We start from the raw sequence: 26,463 nt of genomic DNA on the forward strand, positions 1-26,463 counted from the left end.
GATGAGATGGTTGGATGGCATCACCAACTCAATGGACATGAGTGTGAGCAGGCTTCAGGAGATGGTAAAGGACAGGGAAGCGTGGCGTGCTGCAGTCCTTGGGGTCATAAAGAGTCGAACATGACTTTGACTGAACCACAACACTGACAAGCTAAGCATGTGTAAAGCATATGTAACACAAGGCAGCCCCACACCCTTTACTTTTCTACGTGACTAACATCATATCCATTCTCACACGTGCTCACTGGGCACCAGCTCTTCCCTATGTGGTCCTGAGACCAGCAGCCAAAACATCACCTGGGAGCAGATGAAGAACCCAAGACCCAGACCCACTGAGTCAGAAGCTGCATTTTAATAAGATCCTCAAGTGATTCACAGATTATTAAGGTTTAAAAAGCACTGCTTCAGCTGTCTCAAAAAAGGGGGTGGGGGCATGGCAGGAAACCCAAAACTTAACACAACCTATTTAACCAAAACAAAGAAATACGCAATAAAGTGCTAAGTAGCTAAGAATTCTTCTCCCTTTTTTAAGAGATAGAACTTAACAGAGACTAAATACCAGATGGGAAGAGGAAAAAAGAAGTTACATGTTGATGTGTACTTGAACGTTCTTACAAAAATGTTTGGCTATATCACATGCAGGCATTGAAGTTAGATTTATTCTGCTTATATTTTATCCAATCTTTTCCAGGCTGTGAAAATGAAAATGGGTTATTCTTGGATTTCAGAGCTGAACTGCTCACAATGAGCCACTTTTTACATACTGCTCAGTAGAGAGCATGGTGACCCGGCATTTCACCAGGGTACTTAAATGTGAAGTCCAAACATCTTTATAAATAACACAAGCTCTACTTTTCTTATCAAAACGAAAACAAAGAAATAAATATAACACATTCCAATGTAACTAAAATAAATAGCAGAAACATCACTGTATGAAAACAAAGTAGAAATTATTATTACCATCACTGACAATAAACCAAATATTATGGCTACTAAGGGCAATCACTGTTGTTTGTTCTTTCCGTGAATTTGAGTTATAAAGATAGTTTTCCTTAAATGAGCATCAGGTCATCTTATTTTCATGAATTTTAACAAGAAACACATGAACTACATGGGCACTTCTGTAATGGATAATGATGTACAATATTTTGAAATGACATTTTTAGCTCAGAGGCTAGAAGAAATTCCAAGACTTTTAAAAGAAATAACAGTATGTTTAGTCACCCATCTGCTCACTCATTCATTCTACTACAAAGTGCTGCGCCTCATGCCCCAGCCCGAGTCCTGGGCCACGTAAGACAAGACAGGCACAGCCTCCACCGTCGAGAGCTTGTGATCACTAAACCACACATGTGCTGCTGTCATACATGCGACAGCCCTTGTTTGGTCCTAGACCCTTGTGCCAAGCGGGGTATGGCCAAAACTCTCTCATGAGTTTTACTACCAAAAATACTGCTCACAGTTTAACAATGAAATGTTTTATTTCAAGAAAGCAACCATGGATTGAAGGCAAAAGGAGAGGAGGGTGGCAGAGGATGAGATGGTTGGATAACATCACCGACTCAATGGACATGAACTTGGGTGAACTCTGGGAGAAAGTGAGGGACAGGGAGGCCTGGCATGCTGCACTCCATGGGGTTGCAAAGACTCAGACACAACTTAGTGACTGAACAACAACAAAAGGAAAAAAGTCCTGTGCATAAATGAACACTTATGTATTAATCTCTCTTGTTTTGTTATCACCCAGTGAAACCAAATGAGCAACACATGGTTGCTCCTTGGAAGAAACACTATGACAAACCCAGATGGCATGTTAAAGAGCAGAGTCATCACTTTGCCAACAAACCTCCCTATAATCAAAGCTATGGTTTTTCCAGTAGTCATGTATGGATGTGAGAGCTGGACCATAAAGAAGAATTGATGCTTTTGAACTGGAAAAGACCCTGATGCTGGAAAGACTGAGGGCAGGAGGAGAAGGGGACAACAGAGGATGAGATGGTTGGATGGCATCATTGACTCAATGGACATGAGTTTGAGTAAGCTCCGGGAGATGGTGAAGGACAGGGGAGCCTGGCGTGCTGCAGTCCAGGGCATTGTGAAGAGTCAGATACAACTGAGCGACTGAACAACAACGACGAAACCAAAATAAAGTAACTATAGGAACACAGTCGATGGAGGTGTGCTTCTCCAAGGCTGTGTGACTCGGCACGTAGCAGGCAGCCCACGAGGAAGGCGGGAAGGACCCTGTGAAGGACAGAAGCACCTCCTCCTACCCCACTTCACGAGAGCCCATGACTGCGTTTATGTGTCTCAGGTCTGTGGACTCCCTGAGAACCACCAGTGCTTGATAGATTATCAGGTTATGCAAACTGTAATATTCAAGCACAGCATATCTGTTCTTGCAAAAGAATACAGAACAATTCAAAATAACTAAGGAGGAGATCTATCATGCACCTAAGGCAAGCTGCTAGTTCAGCTGCAAAATCACTTTTACGTATGTCTTATTCTCTGGTAAAGAAGAGCTGAGAAGGTTGTCTGTAGGGAACCTTCCAGGGCAATGAATTTTAGGAGAAACTCATTGTGTGGATCACACATAGTAAGCATCAGGTAGCAAAATGTTGTCAATTTTGTTTTGAAAGTCAAAACTCTTACATCAGCTCTCTTCAAAATGCCACTATACCCACTGAAGCCCAGTTCACAGAGGAGACTCATGCAGAGATGAAGAGTGATTAAGTCTCATGCTCTGCCCGGGTCTACATCCGAGAGATGGTGAGGGACACGGAAGCCCGGCGTGCTGCAGTCCACAGGGTCTCAAAGAGTCCAACATAGTGACTGAACAATAAGGATGCTCTGTGGCAATCTATGGTGACTCAGGTTAGAGCTCAGAAACCTTACGGTATGGCAGTTCAGAGTTCTCAAGGTCACTGCCAGATATCGTGACGATGGAGGGCTGAACCTCATTTTCGAAAAGCCCCAGAGAATGAAATCACGGCTGCATTTTCTGATGAAAACCTGAAGGTGAGACTTCTGTGCTGCTGCTGAAGGAGAGCACTGCTTCCTTGGGACACCAGAGACACAGAGGAGTCTAGGGATTCAACGGAAAGTTGCCAAGTTAAATAGCGGAGATGTAACTTTGGGTGTAACTGAAGCTTTTTCTGAAACTGAGCTTTGAATTCGAGGCTCAGTTCTACAGGAACTAAGTGGAGATCCTAGAGTTCTCCAGCATAAAGCAAGCAAGAGATAATTTGACGTTCGGGAAAGTTAAGAGCTGGCATTTCTGCTTGGTTGCCCCAAGTTAAGCAAAATAAAATAGAAACAGTGAGAGCCCTGAAGGCCATGTTTTGAAACGGATGGACACTAAACAGGATGGGGTTACTGGGTCTTTCTCACATGTAGCCTTATGCATTTACACTGCTTGCCAAATAGAGACCTCTGCTTTAACATACAGAACCTTAATCTGGTATCCCCCTCCCCCCTTTATATTTCAGCCACAAGATATGAAGAACTGACTCATTGCAAAAGACCCTGATGCTGAGAAAGATTGAAGGCAGGAGGAGACAGGGGCAACAGAGGATGAGATGGTTGGATGGCATCACAGAATCAATGGACGCAAGTTTGAGGAAACTTTGGGAGGTGGTGAAGGACAGGGAAGCCTGGCATGCTGCAGTCCATGGGGTCGCAAAGAGGTGGACACAGCTTAGCGACTGAACAACAAAAAGCGGACAGGTCCCCTTTTCACATCTGTCCACAGTGGTGAGGCTGCGGAGTGGGGCAAGACTGCTCCTCCAGGGTGGGATGGACACACCCGGCAGGCTGAGAGGGTCCTGCAGGCCGCCACTTCCCGGGGCCCCAGAGGAGGGGCCGGGCACTCTGCAGGAACCAGAGGGAAAGGAGCAGGGAGGCAGGCTCCGCGTGTGTCCTCACACAGAATCTATTATTTTAACAACAAAAAATGTCAGAGTGGGTGTGCTCTGAGATGACTGCTTCTACCTGGCGCCTTAGGGTCGTATCTTTATCAAGACTGTTTCAAAGATTCAATCCTGATATCCAAGTCAGAAGGGCTACTTTTCCTAGTGTCTCCACCACTAAACACAACGTTTACCGTCTCACAGGGTCCAGGAGAAAGAGGCTGTGAAAACGATTTTTAAAATGTAAATACTTCATCAAAATATAATCTCTGGCAGAGTCAAAATGACTTTGGAATCAAACCAAGGAAGATGTGAAGACCCGAGTTGGAGCTGTCACATCGTCAGCGCCTTGAGGCCAATAAACGTTTGCTAGAGAAGGCAGGACAACAGCTCAGAAACCCTGGCCACAGGCACACTGCACAAAGTACATTCTATCTAAAAACGATTCAGAGTTAATCCGCTCACTTCAGGTTTATAAAGAAGAGAGAAAACAGCTTCAGGATGGATTCCTCCTGAGCAGTCTCGGGAGGGCAGGGATGTACCAGGGAAAAGGCCGGACTCCAGACTGGTTTCAGCACTGGCTGTGACCTCAGGAGGGTGACTAAGCATCTTCTGAGCGACAGGACAGGCACGGGCTGCAGGGACTACGTTTCATTCTGCTTCAGACAGTTGACTCTGCGCTCACCCTAATAACGTGAATCTCTTAAATGCACCGCTTACTGAGGTCAGTGTGGAAAAGCCCAAATGGAACCACCGTATTTCAAGACAACGGACTCGCCAGGACATCATGTTTGATTTAGGAAACACTTGACCATGAAGTGTTTCTCTACTCTTCTGTGAAGAGTTACACTGCCTTGAATTTTGGCTGCAAGACTGCTTAAGCTTCTAGGCCCTGAACTTGCATTTATAAGAGATTTAGCTTTAAGAGCTCCCATCTAGCCTTATTCAAAAGCAGTCAGAATCAACACTTTCTAACCTGACGCAGAGGCTGAGTCACTCCTGTGTGTGTCTCTGAAACGGGGACAGAGCAGCGTGTACTGGAAGCAGACGGTGGTCGCGGGTCCTCCCCTCCTGGGACAGAGGGCATGCAGGCGGGGCGGAATTCAGGTAACGCCAGGAAGAGTGAGGCAGGCACCTAATAAGTGAAAGACGATTTTTCTGGAGAATTCAAGGAGCCCCACACGTGAACAAAATACAACAAACTAGTCTAAAGGGACACTCTGGTAAAACCGATTTCTCTCTTTTTCTCTTGTGTTACTTCCTGTCCCTCTTGAACAGGACACAGGCCTACATTTCTATGTTTCTGACAGACAACTCGATCATGACGCAGGAAAAAAGTTACTTGCTTTGCTGAAAACAGCAGAGTGAACGGTGGAAGCAGGAACTGCTGTAAACAAGCTGAAGTTGCCAACATGGTTTTCTCACACACACACACACACACACAAAAGATTAAGTAAAAATCCAAACTGAATTGTGTTATAAAATCACCATAATTTTTTGGATATGACTAACCGGGCCGCATACAACCATCTAATTTTAAAGAGCTGTTAGAATTCTCCTTTACAAAAAATTTCCAGAGAATACCACACAAACCCTGAAATAAAAACATTCCCAGTGATGTTTTTCTTGGAGGCGAGTTGATAGCACTCGCCAAAAGGAATATTTTAAGAATCCCCCAAATTGCATTGGGGACAAGCAGAAGGGAGGCAGACCACAGGGAGAGAGTCGCTCCTTTCACACAAAGATAGGAGATCCTTCAACTAAGCGTGTGGATTCTTCAACACTGACCCCAACAGAAGCCGCCACCTGCGAAGCTCCTGTCCAGAGTCACGAGCAAGTCGCAGTCGACCGTTGTGCTGTGTGCTGAGCTTTAGAAACTACCCCGTGCGGCTCTGTAAACAGCAGGGGCGACTTCTGTCTCAGAAAAGCTTATCACGTTTGTTTGATTGAATTTTTTTTAGAAAATCAGAGGAGGCGGCCATTCAAGAAGCAGGGAGCATGTCTGTCTTATTTAAGATGGAGTTGGACAGGGAAAGGGGTTCAGTTCAGGTCTATGGTGTTTTCAAGGCCTTCATCTGTAAGCATCAATGAACACGGCACACCCTGCCCCCTTCTCCCCCCACTTGAGGAAAGCTTTGAGTCATCACAATTACATGACCAGGCATTTTTCTTTAAGCCACAGTGTATCCTGTGCTTTTCGCTTTCCCAGGGGTTGGTGTTTTCCATGAGTAGGGAGGGAGGGTTTGCACATCGTTGGGAAGCTGTTTGCATAGACATGAATTCCAAAACTATCTTTGGAACCTGAGAGCGACCGCTTGGAGGAACAGTACCCTGAAGGTTCTGGAGAAGATTAAAATACTAAAGATCAGTACCACAGTGCCTTCAGGGGAAGTGGGCTCTCAAGCACACTGAAATCCTCCAGTCAGCCTCTGGATCAGGAAAGACACTAGTCTTGGGTCCCTGCGAGGATGGACGTAGACGCCCCCCGGCCCTGCCCCATCCACCCAGACCATCCCCGTTTCCAGCCTCCCTCACAGAATCCTCCAGAACCCCGGGGTCTCTCCTGCGAGTGCCAAGAGTACTGACCAACCTTTGTGGATGGTGCCCAGGACCAGCCATGGACCGGATGGGTCCTTAACCAAGGACTCACTTGTCCAGAGCAAGTGCCTGTGGTCAATTCTAGGGTTAATGTACTCTTACCCTATATGAGGCTATGGGGACAGGATGTAGCAGTTGATTTATACAGTTCTTCGGGGGGATTACTAAGTTATTTCTGTTGTTAAGGCTAACGTGTTAAATCCCTACTTTTTGTCAGCTGCCGCGAGGAGCACTGCATATCTTTAACTCTTAGCTTTCAAGTGATCCAGCAAACGACATCCTGTCACTGAGTGTGTCTCACAAAGGAGGAGCCGCAGCTCAGGGAGCTGGGACGTCTTCCCTGAGGCTGCCCAGTGGGAAAGGTTCCTGGTACCCGGGTGGCTCAGCAGCCTCTGTCTCATTTTCCCTTGTTGTTCATCACTAAGTCATGTCCGACTCTGTGACCGCATGGACGGCAGCACACCAGGCTTCCCTGGCCTTCACCATCTCCCTGAGCTTGCTCAAACTCATGTCCATTGAGTCGGTGATACCATCCAACCATCTCATCCTCTGTCGTCCCCTTCTCCTCCTGCCCTCAGTCTTTCCCAGCATCAGGGTTTTTTCCAATGCATCAGTTCTTCACATCAGGTGGCCAAAATATTGGAGTTTCAGCTTCAGCGTCAGTCCTTCCAATGAATATTCAGGACTGATCTCCTTTAGGACTGACTGGTTGGATCTCCCTGCAGTCCAAGGGACTCTCAAGTCTTCTCCAACTCCACAGTTCAAAAGCATCAATTTTTTGATGCTCAGCCTTCTTTAGGGTCCAGTTCTCACATCTGTACATGGAAAACCACAGCTTTCACTAGACAGATCTTTGTCAGCAAAATGATGTCTCTGTTTTTTAATATGCTGCTTAGGTTCGTCATAGCTTTTCTTCCAAGGAGCATGTATCTTTTAATTTCACGGCTGCAGTCACCATCCTCAGTGATTTTGGAGCCGAGAAAAATAAAAGTCGGTCTCTGTTTCCATTGTTTCCCCATCTCTTTGCCATGAAGCGATGGGACCGGATGCCATGATCTTAGTTTTCTGAATGTTGAGATTCAAGCCTCCTTTTTCACTCTCCTCTTTCACTTTCATCAAGAGCTTCTTCTTCTCCTCTGCAGTAAGGGTGGTGTCATCTGTGTATCCAAGGTTGTTGACATTTCTTCTGGCAATCATGACGGCAACTTGTGCTTCATCCAGCCTGGCAATTCACATGATGTACCAGTTTCTCTGGGGATGATTAACTTAAACTCTCCAGTCTGGGAGCAGCAGGGTAGCTCACCATTTCACTGTCCTGTACTGATTATTCTTTAGGGGAAACTGATGGGACCCTCCACACAGAGCAAGCACATATGGATTTACATGTGTGTACAGACACACAATGAAACTGCATTTTCCTCTCCCTCTGCTCCATCCTCTCCCTCTGAACCTGTGTATACCAGTCTGTGTATACCTGTGCATTCCAGTCTTCTTAGTAGAAGGCACTGGATGTATGAGATACCAGACAAGTAAAATATATAAACCTGTCAGAAATCCTATCTTCCAGAAGAACCGGTGGCTTAATTAGTGGCTTAATAAGGGCAAAATTCTATTAAATTTTGAAGAACTGCTTTACCACTATTTGAAATCATTACGTGCGCTGTGCTTAGTCATTTAGTCGTGTCCGACTCTTTGTGACCCAATGGACTGTAGCCCACCAGGCTCCTCTGTCCATGGGATTCTCCAAGCAAGAATCCTGGAGTGGGTTGCCATGCCCTCCTCCAGGGGCTTTTCCCAACCCAAGGATCGAACCCAGACCTCCCACATTGCAAGCAGATTCTTTACCATCTGAGCCCCAGGGAAGCCCTAAAATCGTTATACTGGAGGTAAAATGTGCTGCTTAAAATGCTAACAGAATACTGTCCTGCACTGTCTTGCGAGTGCTTAGACCCTGACTGAGGCAGGCTCCCGGCTGCGGCACTAACACAGCCCCACCCCAGTCTTGCCTTTGCGCGAATCTGGGGTCTGCACCCGACCCTGCCGTGGCTCAGCCTCGCTCCGGGCCAGCGCCGTGGGTGCGCCCTGCGTCAGGAAGAACATGGACAGCCTGGGGATGCTGGGGGCCCAGGTGACCTGCCCTGCTCTGTCTGTGAGCAGCTCCTCTCTAACTTTCTCTCAGTGAGCTCTGTGTCTGACCAGTCTGTCTCCTTGCGTACAGTGACCAAACCCTGTGCTGAAGACGACAAGTCCGTTCCAGGGGGTGGGAGGGAGAACTCTCAGGGGGAACTGGCCCAGGCACCCTCCTCCTGGAGCTCCCTCAAGTCTCGGGCTCCTCAGCGTGCAGACGCATCACACCAAGCTCGGCATCTTCATATGGCCTTCCTCCTTCTGGGTCTTTCTAGACTTTTGGAAAGCCCGCCCTTATAGAATTCAAATCAATTAAAAGTCATCAGCCAGGGATACAGTAGTGTTATGCAGCCCTTACGGAAATAACGCATCGGCATTATAGTGAGAGCAGGCAGAAGAAGGGCCCTGCAGCTATTCGTGGAGGAGTCCCGGGGTCTGTGACCTGCCGCAGAGACCAGTGCTTTACCGGTGCAGTGACACTGACCTCGAGATGGGCCGCCCTGGATTGTTCCGGTGGGCTCAGAGAGACCACGAGGGTCCCAGTAAATGAATGATGGAGGCAGGAAGTCAGAAACGTGGCCAGGAAAGCAGAGGCTGGTGACATCAGGGCTGGAAGGGGCTGCGAGCCATGGGCCGTGGGCGGCCTGCAGAAGCCGAAGAAGGCAGGAAGCAGTTCTCCTGGAGCCTCCGGCAGGGACACAGCCCCACAACACCTGGCCGTGAGCCTGGGAAGCCTATGCAGACTGCTGACCTCGGAGACTGTGAGAAGACAGGTCGGGGGAGGGGGGTTAGCCTCTAAATTTGTAGTAATTTAACACGGCCAAGGGACACTAACAGCACCACGGACCCTGCGGGCAGTGCCTCCAGTCTGTCTTCGCTTTCTAAACCGCTCCAGCCATGCTTCCCCTGCTCTCCACGCTCACATCTGAGAGTCAGCCTGCGCGCCGTCAGAGCAGTCCGTGAGTGTGAGCAGGAACGCATCAAATCTGCAGAGCACTTTAGGGGAGAGGGTCTTTTAACCACAGAGTCTTCCAGTCCTTGCGCACGATATGTCTCTGCTGTCTCCAGTCTTCCAGGCCACAGAGTCTGCACATTCTTTTCTGTTAGATTTGAACTTAAGTATGTCAGTGCTGGGGCTTCCCCTGGGGCTCAGAGGTAAAGAATCTTCCTGTCAATGCAAGAGCCCTGGGTTCGATCCCAGGGTTGGAAAAATGCCCCGGAGGAGAAAATGACACCCTATTCCAGTATCTTTGCCTGGAGAATCCCACGGACAGAGGAGCCTGGCCACAGTCCAGGGAGTCGCTAAGAATCAGACACAACGGAGCAACTAAACACCACCACCACCTTAGTGTTGACCTGGTACTACTGAACCCCTGTTTGCCAACAATTTGTGAACCCACTTAGTCCTGAGAGCTTTCTGGTGGATTTGCTGCAACTGTCCACACAGACTCTCATGTAGTCTAAGAACAGAGGCAGATCCCCCTCTTCCCTCTATAACCTAAACGCCTTTTATTTCCTTTTCTTGGCTTATTACTGCACTTACACTTAGTCCGCTCACTATGTCCGTGGGCCAGGCTCCTCCCTCGGGCAGGAAGGTCCAGGCGGGCAGTCCTGTCTGAGCACAGAAGTTTATCAGATAACATGCTTCACTTCCCGCCTTGTTCATGGATAGCACTTAATCCCACACAGAGAGGTTAATTCCACACACAGAGGCCTGATGTTAAATGCACACCCGGCTCCATTTCGTCGGGTGATTGGTGGTGGAACCCTGGCAGGACTTGGGGCAGAAACAGGGGCACACAGACAGGGCTCCTGCGCCTGGCAGCGAGGAGGGCGAGCGCCAGCTCTTACACCCGTGCCCTCCGCTGGCTCTGCGTTCCAGGAGGACAGGCTGGTACAGAACAGAGCACAGCTGCCTGGCCTCATAAAAGATAATGTCTTCCTCTGAGACATGAGGGAAGGAAAAGGTGACTGATAAACAGAGACACTGTGAATTGGAGAGAAAGCAAACAGGATATTCATTCACAGAGGCTGGAGCTATTAATGACATTGTATACAAAGAAATGTGGACCGGTACTTGTATTAATTAAGTAAGGTAATTTCTCATTGTTGCCTAGACAAACAACACTTTGTGGGGGGAATTCCAGCCTTTTCCACTTCATGACTCCAACGACTAATATCTTAAACCCCATGCAGCAGAGGGAGATGCAGATTAAATCATAACAAGGGAAAAAGACCACAGATGAACTTAAAAATGTATCTGCTGTTTATTTGCATATTATAAATCTACTGGTTTAAATTAACACAGCATTCTCAGGTGGCTCAGTGGCAAAGAATCTGCCTGCAATGTAGGAGATGCAGGTTTGATCCCTGGGTTGGGAAGATCTCCTGGAGAAGGAAACAGCAACCCACTCTGGTATTCTTGCCTGGGAAGCTACATGGACAGAGGAGCCTGGTGGGCTAGAGTCCACGAGGTCACAAAATAATCGGCACGACTTAGTGACTAAACAACAGCAGTAACACATGCTTAGGGGGAGGAGAAGGGAGGCTGGGTACTTAGCAGATGTAAAATAGTGACGCAAGTAACAAACGATGCTACCCTCATCAGACAGTAATGCTTTGGAGTGACCACGGGTTGTGGTCAAAGTAAAAATAGAAAGAGTAAGAAACAATTTTAATTTCAAGAATAATGAAAAAAAAAAAAAGACTTAAAAAACAAACCTCAAATTCTGCATTTAATACACAGAAATAAGGACAAGTAATGTTAAAGATAGACATGCATAGATAATAACACATCCAAACGGGATTAAACGAACATGTCTCTCAGTAAGTAGACCCATCTGTGAAAACAATCACAGAATTCCGTTGGCTTTTTAAACCATCGCTCACATAGGTCACATTAATTCTTGATCAAGCATAGAAGAAAGTGCATTTGCTGTGAGAGTGTGCACTGGGAGCTCTCATTCCGAGTCTGCGTTAATCTTACACCTGCTCGTGGCCGTGAGCTCTTTACCTAGAAGCCTACCTGCTCGTCCTCCTGGGGACCATCAGGAGGCGAGGACCCAGAGGGACCAGGGCAAGGAGAGAGGGCGGGATTGGCACAGACCGGCCCACTGCTCAGCTCCAACGAGCACCCGGGACACGCATGCATGGAAGCTTACCCACTCGAAGGACAGGATCCAGCAGCCTCGCGCCATGCCCAGCAGCACGCTCAGGGTGCGGCGCGGCCTCCCGGCCAGCACGTGCGTGGTGCTGCCGCACACCTCCCGCGCCACTGAGAAGCCCTTCAGTCTGTTCACGACCTGGATCACCATGCTGTACTTTCTGTGAAGCGGGGAGAAAAATCAAGACGCGGTTGGATGTGTTTCCTGTGCATAAACATCAAGGGGATTACAATGAACTAAAATGTAAAAAAAACTAGAAAAAAATGTACACTGACTTCTAAGGTGCTCATTGCCCTGCAATCCATAACTTGAAATCTGGGGGAAATAAATTTCAGATCTCAACTCCAATTGTTTGTTCTAGTGGCTAAGAAAACAGCGGCCTGAAGCTAAAAGCGGTTTCCCCAGGTGCCCAGTGGGGCCTGCCAGCACCCTGCACCAGGCCTCCTCGACACCCAGATCCCATTGTGTGTACTTTTGCGTCAGGTTAGACCTAGTTTTTGCACTGTCAGAACCAACATACTCACTTATTTTATTTTAAAAATAAAACATTTATCAAGAGTCAAACATAGATTTTATAGGTCCTGTTTATTAAAACTTCAGATTAAACCTCAGGGCAAATTTCACAAAGCTCATCACTGTTTATCTTCTGATTTATCATTCCATTAATGCCTTAAGTACCCTTTCTTCTCTTTAACTATTTCTCTTCCCTAACTTTCTTCCCAAATCATTCTCCATATTCCTTCTCTTCCTTTTACAGTCACCTTTCTATTATGCCTTTAACTCTGACATGTTGCTTTTCTCCCTTTCTGCCAGCAGCTTTGGGAAATCCCTGCCAAAACAGGAACACCACGTAGGCTTTCTGAGCCACACTGTGACGCGCACAGTGAGTTAAGAAACTTCTCTTGTCTCCAAAGATTACATTCCAAAGGGACAGAGGCAGTTTGGCCATGATTACGCACACTGTCTCCAACTATCCCCCGCTTATATTATGGCATTTCTCATGATGATCTGGGCTTTGCCAATCACAAGACCCATTTCTTCACTTGTGAAATACAAGGCCTGACCTCTATCCTGGTGAGAATTTTCCAGGGATCCCCAGGGTATGACAGATGGATGAGTCAGGTCCAGGCACATCACTTTAACCACAGGATACATGCTTATTGGAGTTGCAGAAAATAAATTGGGGGAGGGGTACAAAATACAAATAAAACAATAGCAAAAAGAAGTGAAAATCTCTAAGCCAGATGCTCTCTAGAAACCTGTTCCTGCATATCTACGATTTTGTCATTCCAAGTCTGGGAGCTTCTAGCTCTTCGCTGGATGTGCTAAGCGATAACAAGGATCTTTGCAAAATATGGCTAATCAATGTGACCTTAGAACATCTAGGTCTTGTTCTTACCTTCCGACAACAAGTATTTGTGGGGCAGGAATGAATCAAAAAGAGATTAAAAATTGCCTAAATGAAGAGTTTGATTTGCAAACCTTCGATTGAGAAAATAGCTAGCTATTAGTGTTTTTTTGTTTTTTAAATTTGAGGCAAAAATATAGACTTTTAAAAATGTTAGACCAATATTCAATTATTCATTTCTGTATTAAACTATGTAGGATGACCAACGTATTTCACAAGATGTAAACAGAACTTGTAAGCATGCTCCTTTTTCACTAGATAACATGTGGGTTTTGAATGACTAGTCCTTTTAACTTCATGTCACAGGTGGGACGGGATCCCGCCACAGAGTCTTGGAAGCATGCACTCTTTCTGCAGCCTGTTTTTCACTGAGATGTCCCAGTGTTTTGATGGATATCTTAAAGCCCTAAAACTTCTGATACTTTAAAAAAATTTTTTTTTTCCTTTTTAAATAAAAATTCAAAAATCTGTTGCAAAGAATAAGGCACGGTATTTTTCTTGGATGTGCAACATTGTGCTAATGTTTAAGGGAGATGATAAGAGTGCGCTAGGGAGCTGTGAATGCTTCCACCAGATGTGCAGACAGCTGCTTCACCACAGAGGTAGAAGGAGTCCCACTAAAGCGTTTCTTTAAGATCTTTAAGGGAAGTGCTTCCACCAGCGAGGCCACAGAGACAGGGCCTGCACGGGGTGGGGGTGGTGGACTCGCAGAGCCGTGCAGTACAAGACGAGCAAGAAGAGGAGGAAATACTAAAACGCCTCTAGATGCTGTCCAAACCACTGAAAGGTCTTGGGTGCTGAACTGTTCACAGCCTCTTCACCACCTCTCTTATTTCCAGCGCTCTTCTGACTCCAGTATTAATTACAGAGAGCAGCACCGACACAGCACAGACGTGAGGGCTGCCCGAGCGCCCAGCACAGTTTATGAACGAAAAGTCCAAACTTTATATCGAGGAGAAAGTTATCAAAACAACGAGTACTTACTCAGACGGCATGCTTGTCATGACTAATGTTCTTGTTGGCTAGGGATGTCAAAAGAGAAGGAACAAAAAACAGTCAAAAATATAAAAAATATTTTTCCCACAGAAATAAACTTTGTTTTCTGAAAAGTTACATCACTTAAAAGTAAACATTTAAGCATATATCAAAGGAAAAAAACTTTATATTCCTGGAAAAAAAAAAAGTAGCCCAAAAGATAGAAACTCAGATACTATCCCCAAATCAATCCAAAATAATCCAGGACATGAGGTGGAAGAGAAAAAAAAACTTTTCCTCCATAAATTCATCCTACCAGTTGCCTAGTGGGCCTCCACAAGTGCCAAACTGCTAATACGCATCCAAGGAAGGACAGGGTAAGAGAAACGTTTTTCTTGCAGAAACCATTTTTCCTGAGGCTTCCAGGCAACCATATTCTTGGTCTCAGATATAACTACACAGTAATGTTCAAGGTTCTGCTACCTGACTCAAGTAGATTCTTTCATCCCTTCCACATAAGAGCACAGATAATGGAACTGCTTATTTGAGTACTGGCATCTCCTATTAATTGGAACTGCAAATTTTTAAAAATAAAAATTTAAAAATACTTTTTACTTATGCATGCTGCTAGCAAAGAAATGTTTCAGAAATATATAATTAGACATATAAATTTCCCTGTAGTTCCACCAACTAGAAATGACTATTGTTTTATAATTTAATATATATTAAGGCAAATGTTCTTTTGTTAAAAAAAAAATACCTTTATTTATTTACTTTTGTCTGTGCTGGGTCTTCATTGTGGTACTCAGGCTTAGTTGCCCTATGTTATGTGGGATCTTAGTTCACAAACCAGGGATCAAACCTACATTTCCTGAATTAAAAGGCAGATTCTTAACCACTGGGCCACCAGGGAAGTCCCCCTCAATGTTCTCTTTATTTAAAAAACAAATGTGAATGCACACTATTCTTACACTCGTTCAGGTCATGTGATGGGCCTCAGATGGAACCAGCTGCTCAGTGTAACCTGGAAACCGTCACGGCACACAGAGCAACACTTTGAATGTGCCCATGAATGAACGAGAAGGAGCCAGAGGCGCCCAAAGGACCCGGGAGCATACGGGGCACTCAGGGCCCCTGCCGCATGGGCGCCCTGAGGGATGGTGAAGGAAGAGACAAGCGTGAAAAAGATACTCGGAGGAAGACCTCAGGAACGGCAGATGAGCTAGCCAACAATGGACACCCACCATCCTGTGCTTTTAGTTTCCCTCCAAAGCATCCTTTGTCAGTTCTCCTCTGTTCTGGATATGAGTGGAACGTGAGCACGGCTCCCTGGCTTAAGCCTGGAGACAAGGCCTTCATGCAGGAATAAGATTCTGGCTTCAGTGTCATCCTAGAATGAGGACTACACAGTCAGCAACATGGCCAATCCCAAGTAAAACCCTGCAGGAGGTCATTCCAAGGCATTTACTTTGTTCTGGGGACCCATCCAGAAGCAGCCTGTAGGACGTCATTGGTGGGATGCGCTCATTCCTAGAATGAAGGGATGGACGGGGACAGGCAGAGGAAGCTCTCCTGACTTCTGTATCACCAGGCTTCTCCGTGACTGCACCTCAGACTGCTTCTCCTTCTTACCTGCACTCACTCCCCGTGAGCCCTCACGTGGCCTCACGCGCTTTCTGCAGAAGCAAAACGCCTACAGCCCCAACTTCACATTTCTAGCTCAGGCCCACTCCATGATGCCAAGACTAAGACTCTCCTCCTATCTGACATCTGCATCTGGAGGTCTAGTAAGGATCTCAGATGTGACATGTCCAAAACTGAGCTACTCTTCTTTTCAGAAAATTATGCAAGAAAAAGAAATAAAAGACATTCAAATTGCAAAGGAAGAAATCAAACTATCTCTCTTCACAGATGAGAAGATCTCACAGGCAGAAAACTCTATGAAGAAGCCATAAAAAAACATTAGGACAAATAAATTTAGCAAAGTTGGAGGAAATAAAAAAAGCACAAAACTTATTTGTATTTCTATACCTTAGTAATGAACAATCAGAAAAAAAAAAACTAAGAAACCAGTTCCATTTATTGGCATTAAAAAGAATAAAATACTAAGGAACAAATTTAACAAAGATGACGCAAGCCTTCTACACTGAAAATTTTTTTAGTTGCTAAAAGAAGTCAAAGATGACCTAAATAAACAGAAAGACAGCCTGTGTACATGAATTGGAAGACTTAATATTATTGATGACAATACTTGCCATTGCAGATTCAATGCAATCTCTACCAAAATTCCAACGGCAATTTTTGTAGAAATGGAAAAATCCATCCTAAAATCCATATGGATTTCAAGAAAACACAAATAGCCAAAACAATCTTGAAAAAGAACCACAAGATGGAGATCTCACACTTCCTGATTTCAAAATTTACTACAAAACTACAGTACTCAAACTGTATAGTACTACATAGGGATAGATGTGAATACCGAATTGAAAGTCTGGAAATAAATCCTCACATCTATGGTCAACTATTTTTGACAAGGTTTCCAAGATTGTTCATGGATAGTCTCTTCAACAAATGATGCTGAGAGAACTGGATGACCACATATGAAATAATAAAACTGGATCTTTATTCTACACTATAGAAAAAAATTAACTCAAAATGGCTCTAATTTGAGAGCAGAAGCTATAAAACTCTTGGAAGAAAACATAGGGAAAAATATTCATGATACTGGTTCCTTAAATTAAGGCACCAAAAGCACAAGCAAAAAAGATAATTAAATAAATTGGACTTCATCAAAATTAACAACTATTTTTGGCATCAGAAAACACGAGCAAGAGTGAAAAGATAACCCCAAAAATGGGAGAAAATGTGTGCTAATCATACATTTGACAAGCTTTTAACATCCAGAATATATAAGAACTCCTACAACTCAAAAAAAAAAGGACAACTCATTTTAAATATGGGTAAATAACTTGAACAGACATTTCTCCAAAGAAAATAAGCAAATGGCCCACAGCACATGAAAATATGCTCTAAACCACTAGTCATTTGGGAAATTCAAATGAGATACCTGACCTAATGAGATACCACTTTATAGGATGGTTACAACAACAAAAATCCACCAAACAGCACGTGTTGATGAGGGTTTGTGCTGGAAGCCTCATGCCTTCTGGCTGGAATATAAAATGATGCAGCCCAGTGGGAAACATCTGGTGGCCCCTCAAAAAGTGAAACACAGAACTACCACAGGACCAGCAAACTTACTCCTGGCATATATCAAAATGAACTGAAAAACAAGGACTCATATACTGTATGTGAATTTTCACAAGAGCCAAAAGGTGAAAACAACCCATGTCCATCAGCAGATAAAAGGATAGATAAAATTTGGAATATACATACAATAGAATATTATTCATCCATAAAAATGAGTGAAGTTCTCATATATACAACATGGATGACTCTTGAAAATATGCTAAGAGGAAAAAAAGCTAGATATAAAAGGATACATACTATATAATTCTATTTACAAAATATCTAGAAAAAGTAAGCTTGTAGAGACAGAAGTAGACCAGAAGTTACTGGGGGCTGCAGCGAAAAGATACATGCAACCCAATGTTCACTGGAGCACTGTTTACAATAGCCAGGGCATGGAAGCAACCTAAATGTCCACAGACAGAGGAATGGATAAAGATGTGGTACACACATACAGTGGAATAATACTCCTTCATTAAAAAAGAATGAAATCATGCCGTTTGCAGCAACCTGGATGAATCTAGAGAGTGTCAGATTGAGTGAAGTCAGTCAGACAGAGAAGGAGAAATAGCCATATGACATCACTTATACGTGGAATCCAAAAAGAAACTATAGAACTAAACTTACAAAACAGAGAGACTCACAGACTTGGAAAACGAACTTAGGGTTTCCGGGGCAGGGAGGAATAGTCTGGGACTTCGGGTAGGTCAGGCACACTCTGCTATATTTAAAATGGACAAGCGGCAAGGACCTACTGTACGCACAGGGGACTCAGCTAGTGTTACGTGGCAGCCTGGGCGGGAGAGGGGTTTGGGGCAGAATGGACACCTGTGTGTGTCTGGCTGAGCCTTTGTGTTCACCTGAAACTATCACAATGTTGTTAACTGGCTATACTCCAATAAAAAAGGTTTTTGGTGTTTTAAAAAAAAAGAAAGAAAGAAGAAGAACTTGCCAGGGGACGGGGTGAGGTGGGAACCAGAGGTTATTAAAAACCCTTCTCTGAAAGGTTTTTGGGGAGCTAGGGTCTTTCAAGCGTATTCTTATTGAGTCCTGAGAGAGAGAGACACTGTACTTTCCTTCACCACAACCTCGTATCAGTAAACTGGCTCTACTACACTGTGGGGGAGCAAACACAAATTTGATTTGGGACCGCATGGACAATCCTTTCACTTTTCCTCTATTTGAAAATCTTCATAAGAGAAAGTTTTAACTGTTATTCAGGTTAACATTCTGTGAACTGGCAAGGCATATAACCACCACTGCAAAAACAACTCAGAGGGTCAAATATCAACTTACCCGTACAGTGCTTGAAGCGCAGCACGCATTCAGCATGCTCTGCTGAGCAGAATAAAAGCTCTGTGCACAGAAGTCAAGGTATTCTTCCTCCTCTTAGAATGCTATCACTACCGGAAAATACCTTCTACCAGGCAATTATACAGAAAGAATATATGAAGCATAAAAGAAACAATCAGATGCTAGGAGACCCAGAAGAAGCCTGCAATTCCAATTCAGTACGTCTTCTTGCAGCTCACGTGTTTGTGACTTCGTATCTGACGGCCACATGGCCTTCCCTTACCTCATGCGTCTCATCTAAGAAACCAGACAATGAGGTTCTCCCACAGCGCCAAGTGATTAATTACTCTGCTGAAAGCAGATATTAATCCTAGCAGTTTTGTAAACTATAACCTTCACAGTATGTGACTTCATGAGAATACATTTCCTAACTTGGTCATTTATCTATGTAACCTTTGCTACATGTCACCTTTCAATGAAAGTAATAAAAACGGGGAGAAAGTTCAGCCGCTTTCTTCTCTCTCAATGACGGTAACCTGATCCTGCTCCACCCTGGCTGTGAAGTCTATATGTAGGGTGATAGTCACAGTGCACAAATCTAATAAGGATCAGTAAATCTTATTTAACATTATTGGAAAAGACAAAAAAAAAAAGACTGGCTAACCTTTATTTGAACCAACCACAGTCAGTGTTGAAAGATGAAACAGTCCTTTAAGACTGAGACCTGAATCTCCCTGTCCTGTAAGGTGCATTCCCTTTCTATGAACAGTTGATTCTCCAAAACAAACTTGAACGTGACCTGGTCCCTGTGCCCTGGAACCTAGAAGGCTGGGTATGAACTCTTCCCACCCTTTCAAGTTCTTGGGAAGCGCAGCAGAAGGGCCCTTGCTCCCCTCCGCTGCTCTGAGACAGGGCGGCCCATGCCCTTCCTCGGAGGCTCGGGAACGCCCACCCCCCCGCCTCCCCAGGGCTCCCACCAGACCCAGATGACTCCCTTGCTCACCTGCCTCTGGAGCCCCAGGCCACAGCCTTTTCTCTGCAAGGCTCCCCGTGCTCCTGCTAGACAGTCTGAAGAGAATGGGCTCAACTGTCTCGTGCGTTTGTTTTCACAGATCTGGGGCTGGGCCTTGCATGGGACTGGCCCCGCTTCCCCACCCAGGTAACCCTGGCTGAAGGCGTCCTCGGGACCCTTTCTGAGTGGGGACTCAGGGTCCCAGCATTGGGACCAGATCGTGTCCTGGAGTCCAGACTCTAGTCCAGCAATACCATGGTAAGGGTTTGATGTTTACTGACTTTCTGAGTGCTCTGGTGCCCGTTTCTTTTGGTTTCACAGTCTGACCATTTAGTGATCTCTGCAAATGGGTTGATGGTCCACAGAGATCTTTGTTCCCTGACAGATGACAGAGTTTTTTCTGCTTGTTTTTCTACTTTCAGCTCAAAACTGTTAAGAATTTCATGACACCAGGGAGTAGATATCTGGACTAAAGTTTGGATTTCCATGTTCATGCCATGAGAGAAATTTTTAGCTATGAATAAAATTTTAAAATTGAAATTACAAGCTGTGTGTGTGTGTGTGTGTGTGTGTGTGTGTGTGTGTATGTGTGTGTGTGTATGTTTATGCCATGAGAGAAATTTTTAGCTATGAGTAAAATTTTAAAATTGAAATTACAAGCTGTGTGTGTGTGTGTGTGTGTGTGTGTAATCCAGAAAGGCCATTCTCACCCTGAGAAAAGCATCTTGAGATGGTGTTACCAATTGTGATTTTAAAATCTCCTAAAGAAGCTGTTGGTTTAGAAAATAAGTGCCTACAAATCGAATATTCCTAAAATTCCCAAATATTATGGAAATTGAACTCCCAGTATTTTAAACAGTGCCAAAAAAGAAAAAATACTTAAAAAAATTTTTTTGGGGGGAGGCAGATTTCCTGTTTCCTTTCTTAAATTGGGGTATAATTGATCTACAATATTATGTTAGTTTCAAGTTATAAAATAATGATTCAAAAATTTTATAGATTATACTCCACTTAAAGTTACTGTAAAATACTAGCTATATTCCCTGCGCTGTGCAATATATCCTTGTAGCTTATTTATGACGAGCCTGGTCCCTGACTTACAGTGTTCCCGGAGTGAGGGAGGTGACTCTGAGCAGGCCCAGGAGCTACAGCAGACGGTGGGGACCTCAGAAGAAAGGAATTCACCCAAATTTATAGGCACTGCAGGTGAAACCTGCCAGCAGGCTCTTGGCTTGGCTTCCTTACCCAAGAGGCTTTTAAAAGTTACAATCTACGATTCCTTATGAAAACTTCCCGCAAATCAAACCTAAGGCCTAGGTGGTAAATTACCATTCTTGCTGCACCTATCTAAACACAGCTAATGAGACCAGTCTAATTCTGCGATCATAAATAATCTTTCTTTGATTACTGGGGGAGGGACTACAGAAAAAAACTCCGTTTCTATGGGAAACTCTGCAGTGTTTACCGAACACCATTCTAGGACTTTGGATTTTAGCCACGTTCACTGCACCTCTGTGGACACTGCAGGGAACTGGTGGATGCGAAAGCTCTGCTTTGTCTGGTAGAGACTTACTGGACTTACTTCTCTTCTAGTAAAAACCAGTTTCCATCCTTAGCTGCACCCTGGCTCAGGTCCTACTGCCTTGCCCAAACTGCCAGTCCTTACTGAATCTCCAGTGTTTCTGGTTCCCTTCAGCACCTGCCTACAGTCCCCCAGACTAACGTCCCGGCACCGCCGGGAGCCAGCAGCAGGCGGCCCGGATCCCGGTCGGCCTCTGGTGACCTCGCGGGCGCCCTTCTCCCTGGCTCTGATGGAGCCGGGGGTGCTGCTTCGAACAGGAGCCCAGGTGGGCAGGCTCCTCTCTGCACAGGCCCCGGAGCATCTGGCCATGCCTCTTTGAGACGCAGCCATGCCCGTGGGCAACCCTGATGGAGACCCTGAGGACACCTGACCAGCTGTCCTACAAAACTGAGAGCTGCTCCTTCGCGGGGTCCTGAAGGCTCGGCTCCGGAGTCTTCATACAGTACAACCGTCTCCGGCAATTTGTTTGTTCCTTTTCACTTTAGGAATACCTCTTTTACAATGCCCAATCTTCAGGGCCCGAAAACAACCAAGTCTTTGCCAAGGGCAGATGAACCAGCATCAGCAAGGATTCCCCAGAGGCTATGAGATTCAGCTTTGCCTCACTCAGAAGGTTTACCATCACGTCCGAGTTGTCTGCTCAAGAACCACGTCCTTTTCTCTGGGACTGAGAACATGGAACCTGAGCGCTGTGTGCCTGCGAAACTGCACGGGTTGGGAAGCCGCCACCCTCGTGTTTGAAGAGGAGGCTAACTGCAAAGGACCACTGCTCTCCATCACCCACACCATCTCTCTCCCTCCACCAACTCAGATAAGATGGCCTGCGTTCATATCTTCTTGCCCAAAGATCCTCCGTGCCACCCGTTTACCCAGCTCTGTGAAGCCCCAGGCTTCTCCTTCTCCGGAGCTCTCCCCATCAAAGAGTGAGCTCCATATTATAATAGTCTGAGTAAAACCACCTCCCTAATTTCAGTACATTTTGTCTGTCACAACAACTACATGTTTGTTTTAAATGTCTAGGAACAGAGTTCTGAGAAACACTGTGAATACCCAAGAAGCAACTGTCTCATTAGATCTTCTACTTTAGTATTTTATTTTCCAATGTCAAGTTTGTCCTCTAAGGTCAATTTTGAATATAAAAAGATGAAAAGAGTAGGAAATCCTTGAATAATTAATAGAAACAGAATCACCCTATCCTAAAAAGAATGCAGATACTAATATTCATTTGGTCATTAGACACTAAATAAGTTAGACTAATTTATCAAGCACAAGACCAGACACTAGGGATATAAAGAACAACGATTCCTTCTGTAAAGAGGGTGAAAAGCATTTTGACATAAAGTTATAATCCAGTCAAATTACAGGTATCATCAGATATATGTATAGTCGAGACTACAAAGGAGACAAAACTGGCAGCCAGGTGGTCAGGAAATCTTGAAGGAAAATGTGACCCAGTTAAGACTTGGAGGATGAGGAGTTTGGCAGGCAAGGTGGGACAGGATGGTGTAGACAGGACAGGGAGGGACAGAAAGGGGCTCCTTTGGAAATCTGAGAGGAGTTTGTATGGATTTACCAAGAAGTCACTTCAGAGATCAACATTCAGAAGAGAGTAAGTCTTGGGAAGAATTGTGGCAAGACTGGGAGGAAGGTGAAATGATATAATAATCAATTGGGAAAAAAAGCCTGGATGAGAGAAGATGGAAGGGGCACCAAGGCTGCAACAACGAAGACGCAATGGCAGCGTGGGCTTCAAGAAAACCAGGAGGAGGTGGAATAAAGGAACCTCGGTGCGGGGGTGAGGCAGCCTTGCACCTCGGTGGACATGGCGAACTGGAGAGTGGGAGCGAGTGAGTGAGCTGAGGGGAAGAGCGGGATCATCTGGGAGAAAGGGAGAGCGCGCAGCTCGGAACACGGGGCCGCCCCAAGAAGCACTCACTTCAGCAGAGCCGGAAGGGTTATGCAATCAGCAGTGAACCACCTCTGTTTCTCGTCAACACAAGACAAGAGGTCCAGAAGTGGGCGGTACAGCTTAAAAAGAGGTGCGAGACTGCAGCAAGTTCCTTCATAAAGGGACCTTTAGAGGAGTAAGACAAGTCGCTTGGAAATGGTCTGAGTTCACGGAGGGAAGACGTTTCCTGATTCTGAACAGGACGGCAGAAATGACGCCCCGTAGTTTACACTAGTGTTGCGTGTAAAGCCACTATGGAGGCTCCACTGATTTTCTCCTTATTTTTGAGAGGACACAAGAACTCTTTCATCGTCTGCAGTAGCTTGTGATGCTAAGTTAACAAGGCAGCCAGCAGTTCAAGGTACAACCTCTGCTGTCTTCCTGCAGTGACGCTGGTGGGACACAGCTTGGAGATCCAGAAAGTTTACCAGTATTCACGGCTCATCCCTGGGCTTAACTGGATTCATCAGACGTGAGAAGAAACATAAACATAGGGCATGTATCTTAACACTGTAGCTGTGAGCGTGACGATCTCAGAAATGAAGACACAGTGAAACTGCAGTGTATGGACAACCTCGAGAAGTGGAAACTCTCACCCCATCACCTTCTGTACGTTAGTGTAGAATGCCCTCGCCCCGCTCTTTCTCTGCTCACATCTGTGCAGGTAAGCCTTCCAGTGCTGCTGTTATAGAATGCCCAGGACAGAAAGAAGAAAAACAAACTTCTATGTTTTCAACACTGTTGTTCATGAAAAAAAGAAAGCATAGCAGCACGCTGTTCCTTAAAAGGAAAACACTTGTCCAAATACAGCTACGCAGCACCAAAAGGTGATCAAAGCCGACAAGGAGAGATAATCATAGGAAATAATTCACTAATCAGCGAGGAAGAGCTCGCAGATATGAAACACAGTACTTAATTTCAGCAAAAGCACTTTCTGGAAGTTCTAAAGCGGTGAGTTAGGGGAGGGCAGGTCAAAATGAATATCTGGGAAATAGTCTAGTTGATTTTGTTTTAATAAGATCAAAGGGAGGTCAAATTAAACAAACATACTTGTTTTAGGAGTGATAAAAAAGAAACACTTTAAAAATAAAACATTCTTTAAATGTTTTGGGTTTAGGTACCATTTCATAAGTAAACAGTGGAAACACTTTTCCTAAAAAAAAAAAAAAAAAAAGTAGAGAGGCTGATTCACGCTGATGTATGGCAGAAACCGACAAAATACTGTAAAGCAATTATCCTTCAATTAAAAATAAATAAATCTTTTTAAAAGTGAAGAGATAATCCACACCTTTGCCAAGATTATTGATTTCAATCACTACTAATATAAGCTCCCCTCGATATGTGGGCACTGCCAAAATCATATATTTGCATGAATTTGGACTATAGAGAACATTTGCTCAGTTGTGTCCGACTCTTTGCGACCCCATGAACTGTAGCCCACCAGGCTCTTCTGTCCATGGAATTGTCCAGGCAAGGATACTGGAGTGGGTAGCCACTCCCTTCTCCAGGGGGTCTTCCCAATCCAGGGATCAAACCCGGGTTTCCCATATTGCAGGCAGATTCTTTACCATCTGAGCCACCAGGGAAGCCCCCTAGAGAACACAGAAGTGAGCAAATCATATAGGAAAAAACATTAATTCTCGACAAATGTCTTCAGTTCAGATCTGAGAATTTTCTATTATCTAGACCTTGGCAGCTACATCATTTAAGTGTCTTCAGAAAAAGCTCAATCTATGGAAAAGAGACCCCAGCTTTTTAAAAATAAGCCGCTCACTAGATGTGTCCTTCAGAGTATTATCCCTTGGCTTTTAATTTGATGGTAAAATCTATGCTCTGAAGCTGGGCTCACTGCAGAAAGCTGGGGCAGAAATCTTTAACTTTCTTGAGTGAATCTTTTTGTAACTTAACTTTCCTTTCTAATGTATTTTTTCCTTATGTGAATCTGTTTTTTTAATTAGGAGAATAACAGCGACTCTTAACATTCAGGGTTTTTTTTCCCCTAAAAAATATAATATCTTTCTAAATGTTCTCAAACAATGCAATAATAAAATGATCAGTTTTATTGGTCAGTAAAACATCAGTATCAATTTTGATACTCATGTTGGATAAAGATGAACTGTTTATAGTAAAAGGAAAAAAAAACAAGCACAGAGAAAATGAAACATCTGAGTTATTCGTCAACACCCAATTTGTTAAAAAACACACACAAATACCATGATATTGTAAGATGCTTTATCTAACAAACTTAGCATCAAACGCTCAAAGTGCCAGGGGTCAGCCTCCACCCGACTCCTGGCCCTGAGTGTGCTGGGGACCAGAGGCCGTGGAGCCCTAATAGCAAGGAGCACAGTCCTCAGACGGAACGGCTCTGTCCCCCAGAGCTCCTCTGCTGGAATCCCAACCCCAAGGTGACAATGCTGGGAGGCAGGGCTTCGGGGGTGATTAGGTCACGAGGGTGCAGCCTTACGAAAGGGACCCCTGCGCCTCTCCTCCTGTCTGCCATACCAGCTCCCCGTGAGAAGACGGCCATGCATGAACCAGGAGGTGGCCACGCCTGACCCTGAACCTGCCTGGCCTTGACCTCAGCCTCCAGAATGCTCTTCATGAGCTGTCTAATCTGCTGAGTTCCGTCCCAGTAGCCTGCACAGACTGGACTGCCACAACCGCTTCTGCACCCAGGAACGGGCTCCAAGGAGAAGAGGGGCCAGGCGAGGAAGGAGGCGGGACCCAGGCCGCCCAGTGTCGCAGAGAAGAGGGGTGTGCATGGAGGGCCAGGCAATGGCGGCCCCACGGGGCTCCCGCAGGCCCCACCTGGGACCGCTCTGTCTGTGCAGCCCCTCTCAGACAGAGAACAGACGACAGCCCACAGAACGACGTGAGGCGTCTGAGCCCACACTGCATTCCGCGGGAGAAGGGCGTCCAGGGTGGGTGGCCGGCCTGAGCCTGCCTTTCAGCCCCGCCGCCACCCACAGGCAGGTAAGAACCGGCTTCAGATCCCAGCCCCTGCGGGCAGTCTGAGAAAGAAACTTACTCAGACAGCTCAGCTCCTGTGAAGGGCAGAGTTCTTTCACCATATACTCTCAATAGACCCTAAACTCAAAGAGTCTGGCCTTTGGGAAACAAGCGGAGTAAACTTGGGGGGAAGAGGCAACCTCATGGGATGTCTGAGACAAAATACACCCTTGTTCCCTCTGGCCCT

The 26,463-nt window shown here is 45.3% G+C and overlaps 1 protein-coding gene across 12 annotated transcripts in view; it reads right to left on the reverse strand.

The window, feature by feature from the left end:
* The window catches only part of MCPH1 (microcephalin 1), a 220,807-nt gene that overhangs the window by 140,296 nt on the left and 54,048 nt on the right, over nt 1–26,463 (reverse strand). For 9 of the 12 annotated variants that reach the window (XM_070460140.1, XM_070460139.1, XM_070460141.1 and 6 more), the window contains 3 exons: nt 14,190–14,227; nt 11,795–11,957; nt 4,885–5,043 (listed from right to left, as the gene is read on the reverse strand). The exons of 1 other annotated variant lie outside the window; for it this stretch is intronic. In XM_070460140.1, the coding sequence (XP_070316241.1) occupies nt 4,885–5,043; nt 11,795–11,957; nt 14,190–14,227 (360 nt within the window). Of the gene's footprint in view, nt 1–4,884; nt 5,044–11,794; nt 11,958–14,189; nt 14,228–15,424; nt 15,571–26,463 lie in introns of those variants that run through there. 2 more of the 12 variants (XR_011485191.1, XM_020880895.2) reach the window with 2 other exon arrangements.

The sequence above is a fragment of the Odocoileus virginianus genome, chromosome 32, assembly GCF_023699985.2.
Source record: "Odocoileus virginianus isolate 20LAN1187 ecotype Illinois chromosome 32, Ovbor_1.2, whole genome shotgun sequence".
NCBI lineage: Eukaryota > Metazoa > Chordata > Mammalia > Artiodactyla > Cervidae > Odocoileus > Odocoileus virginianus.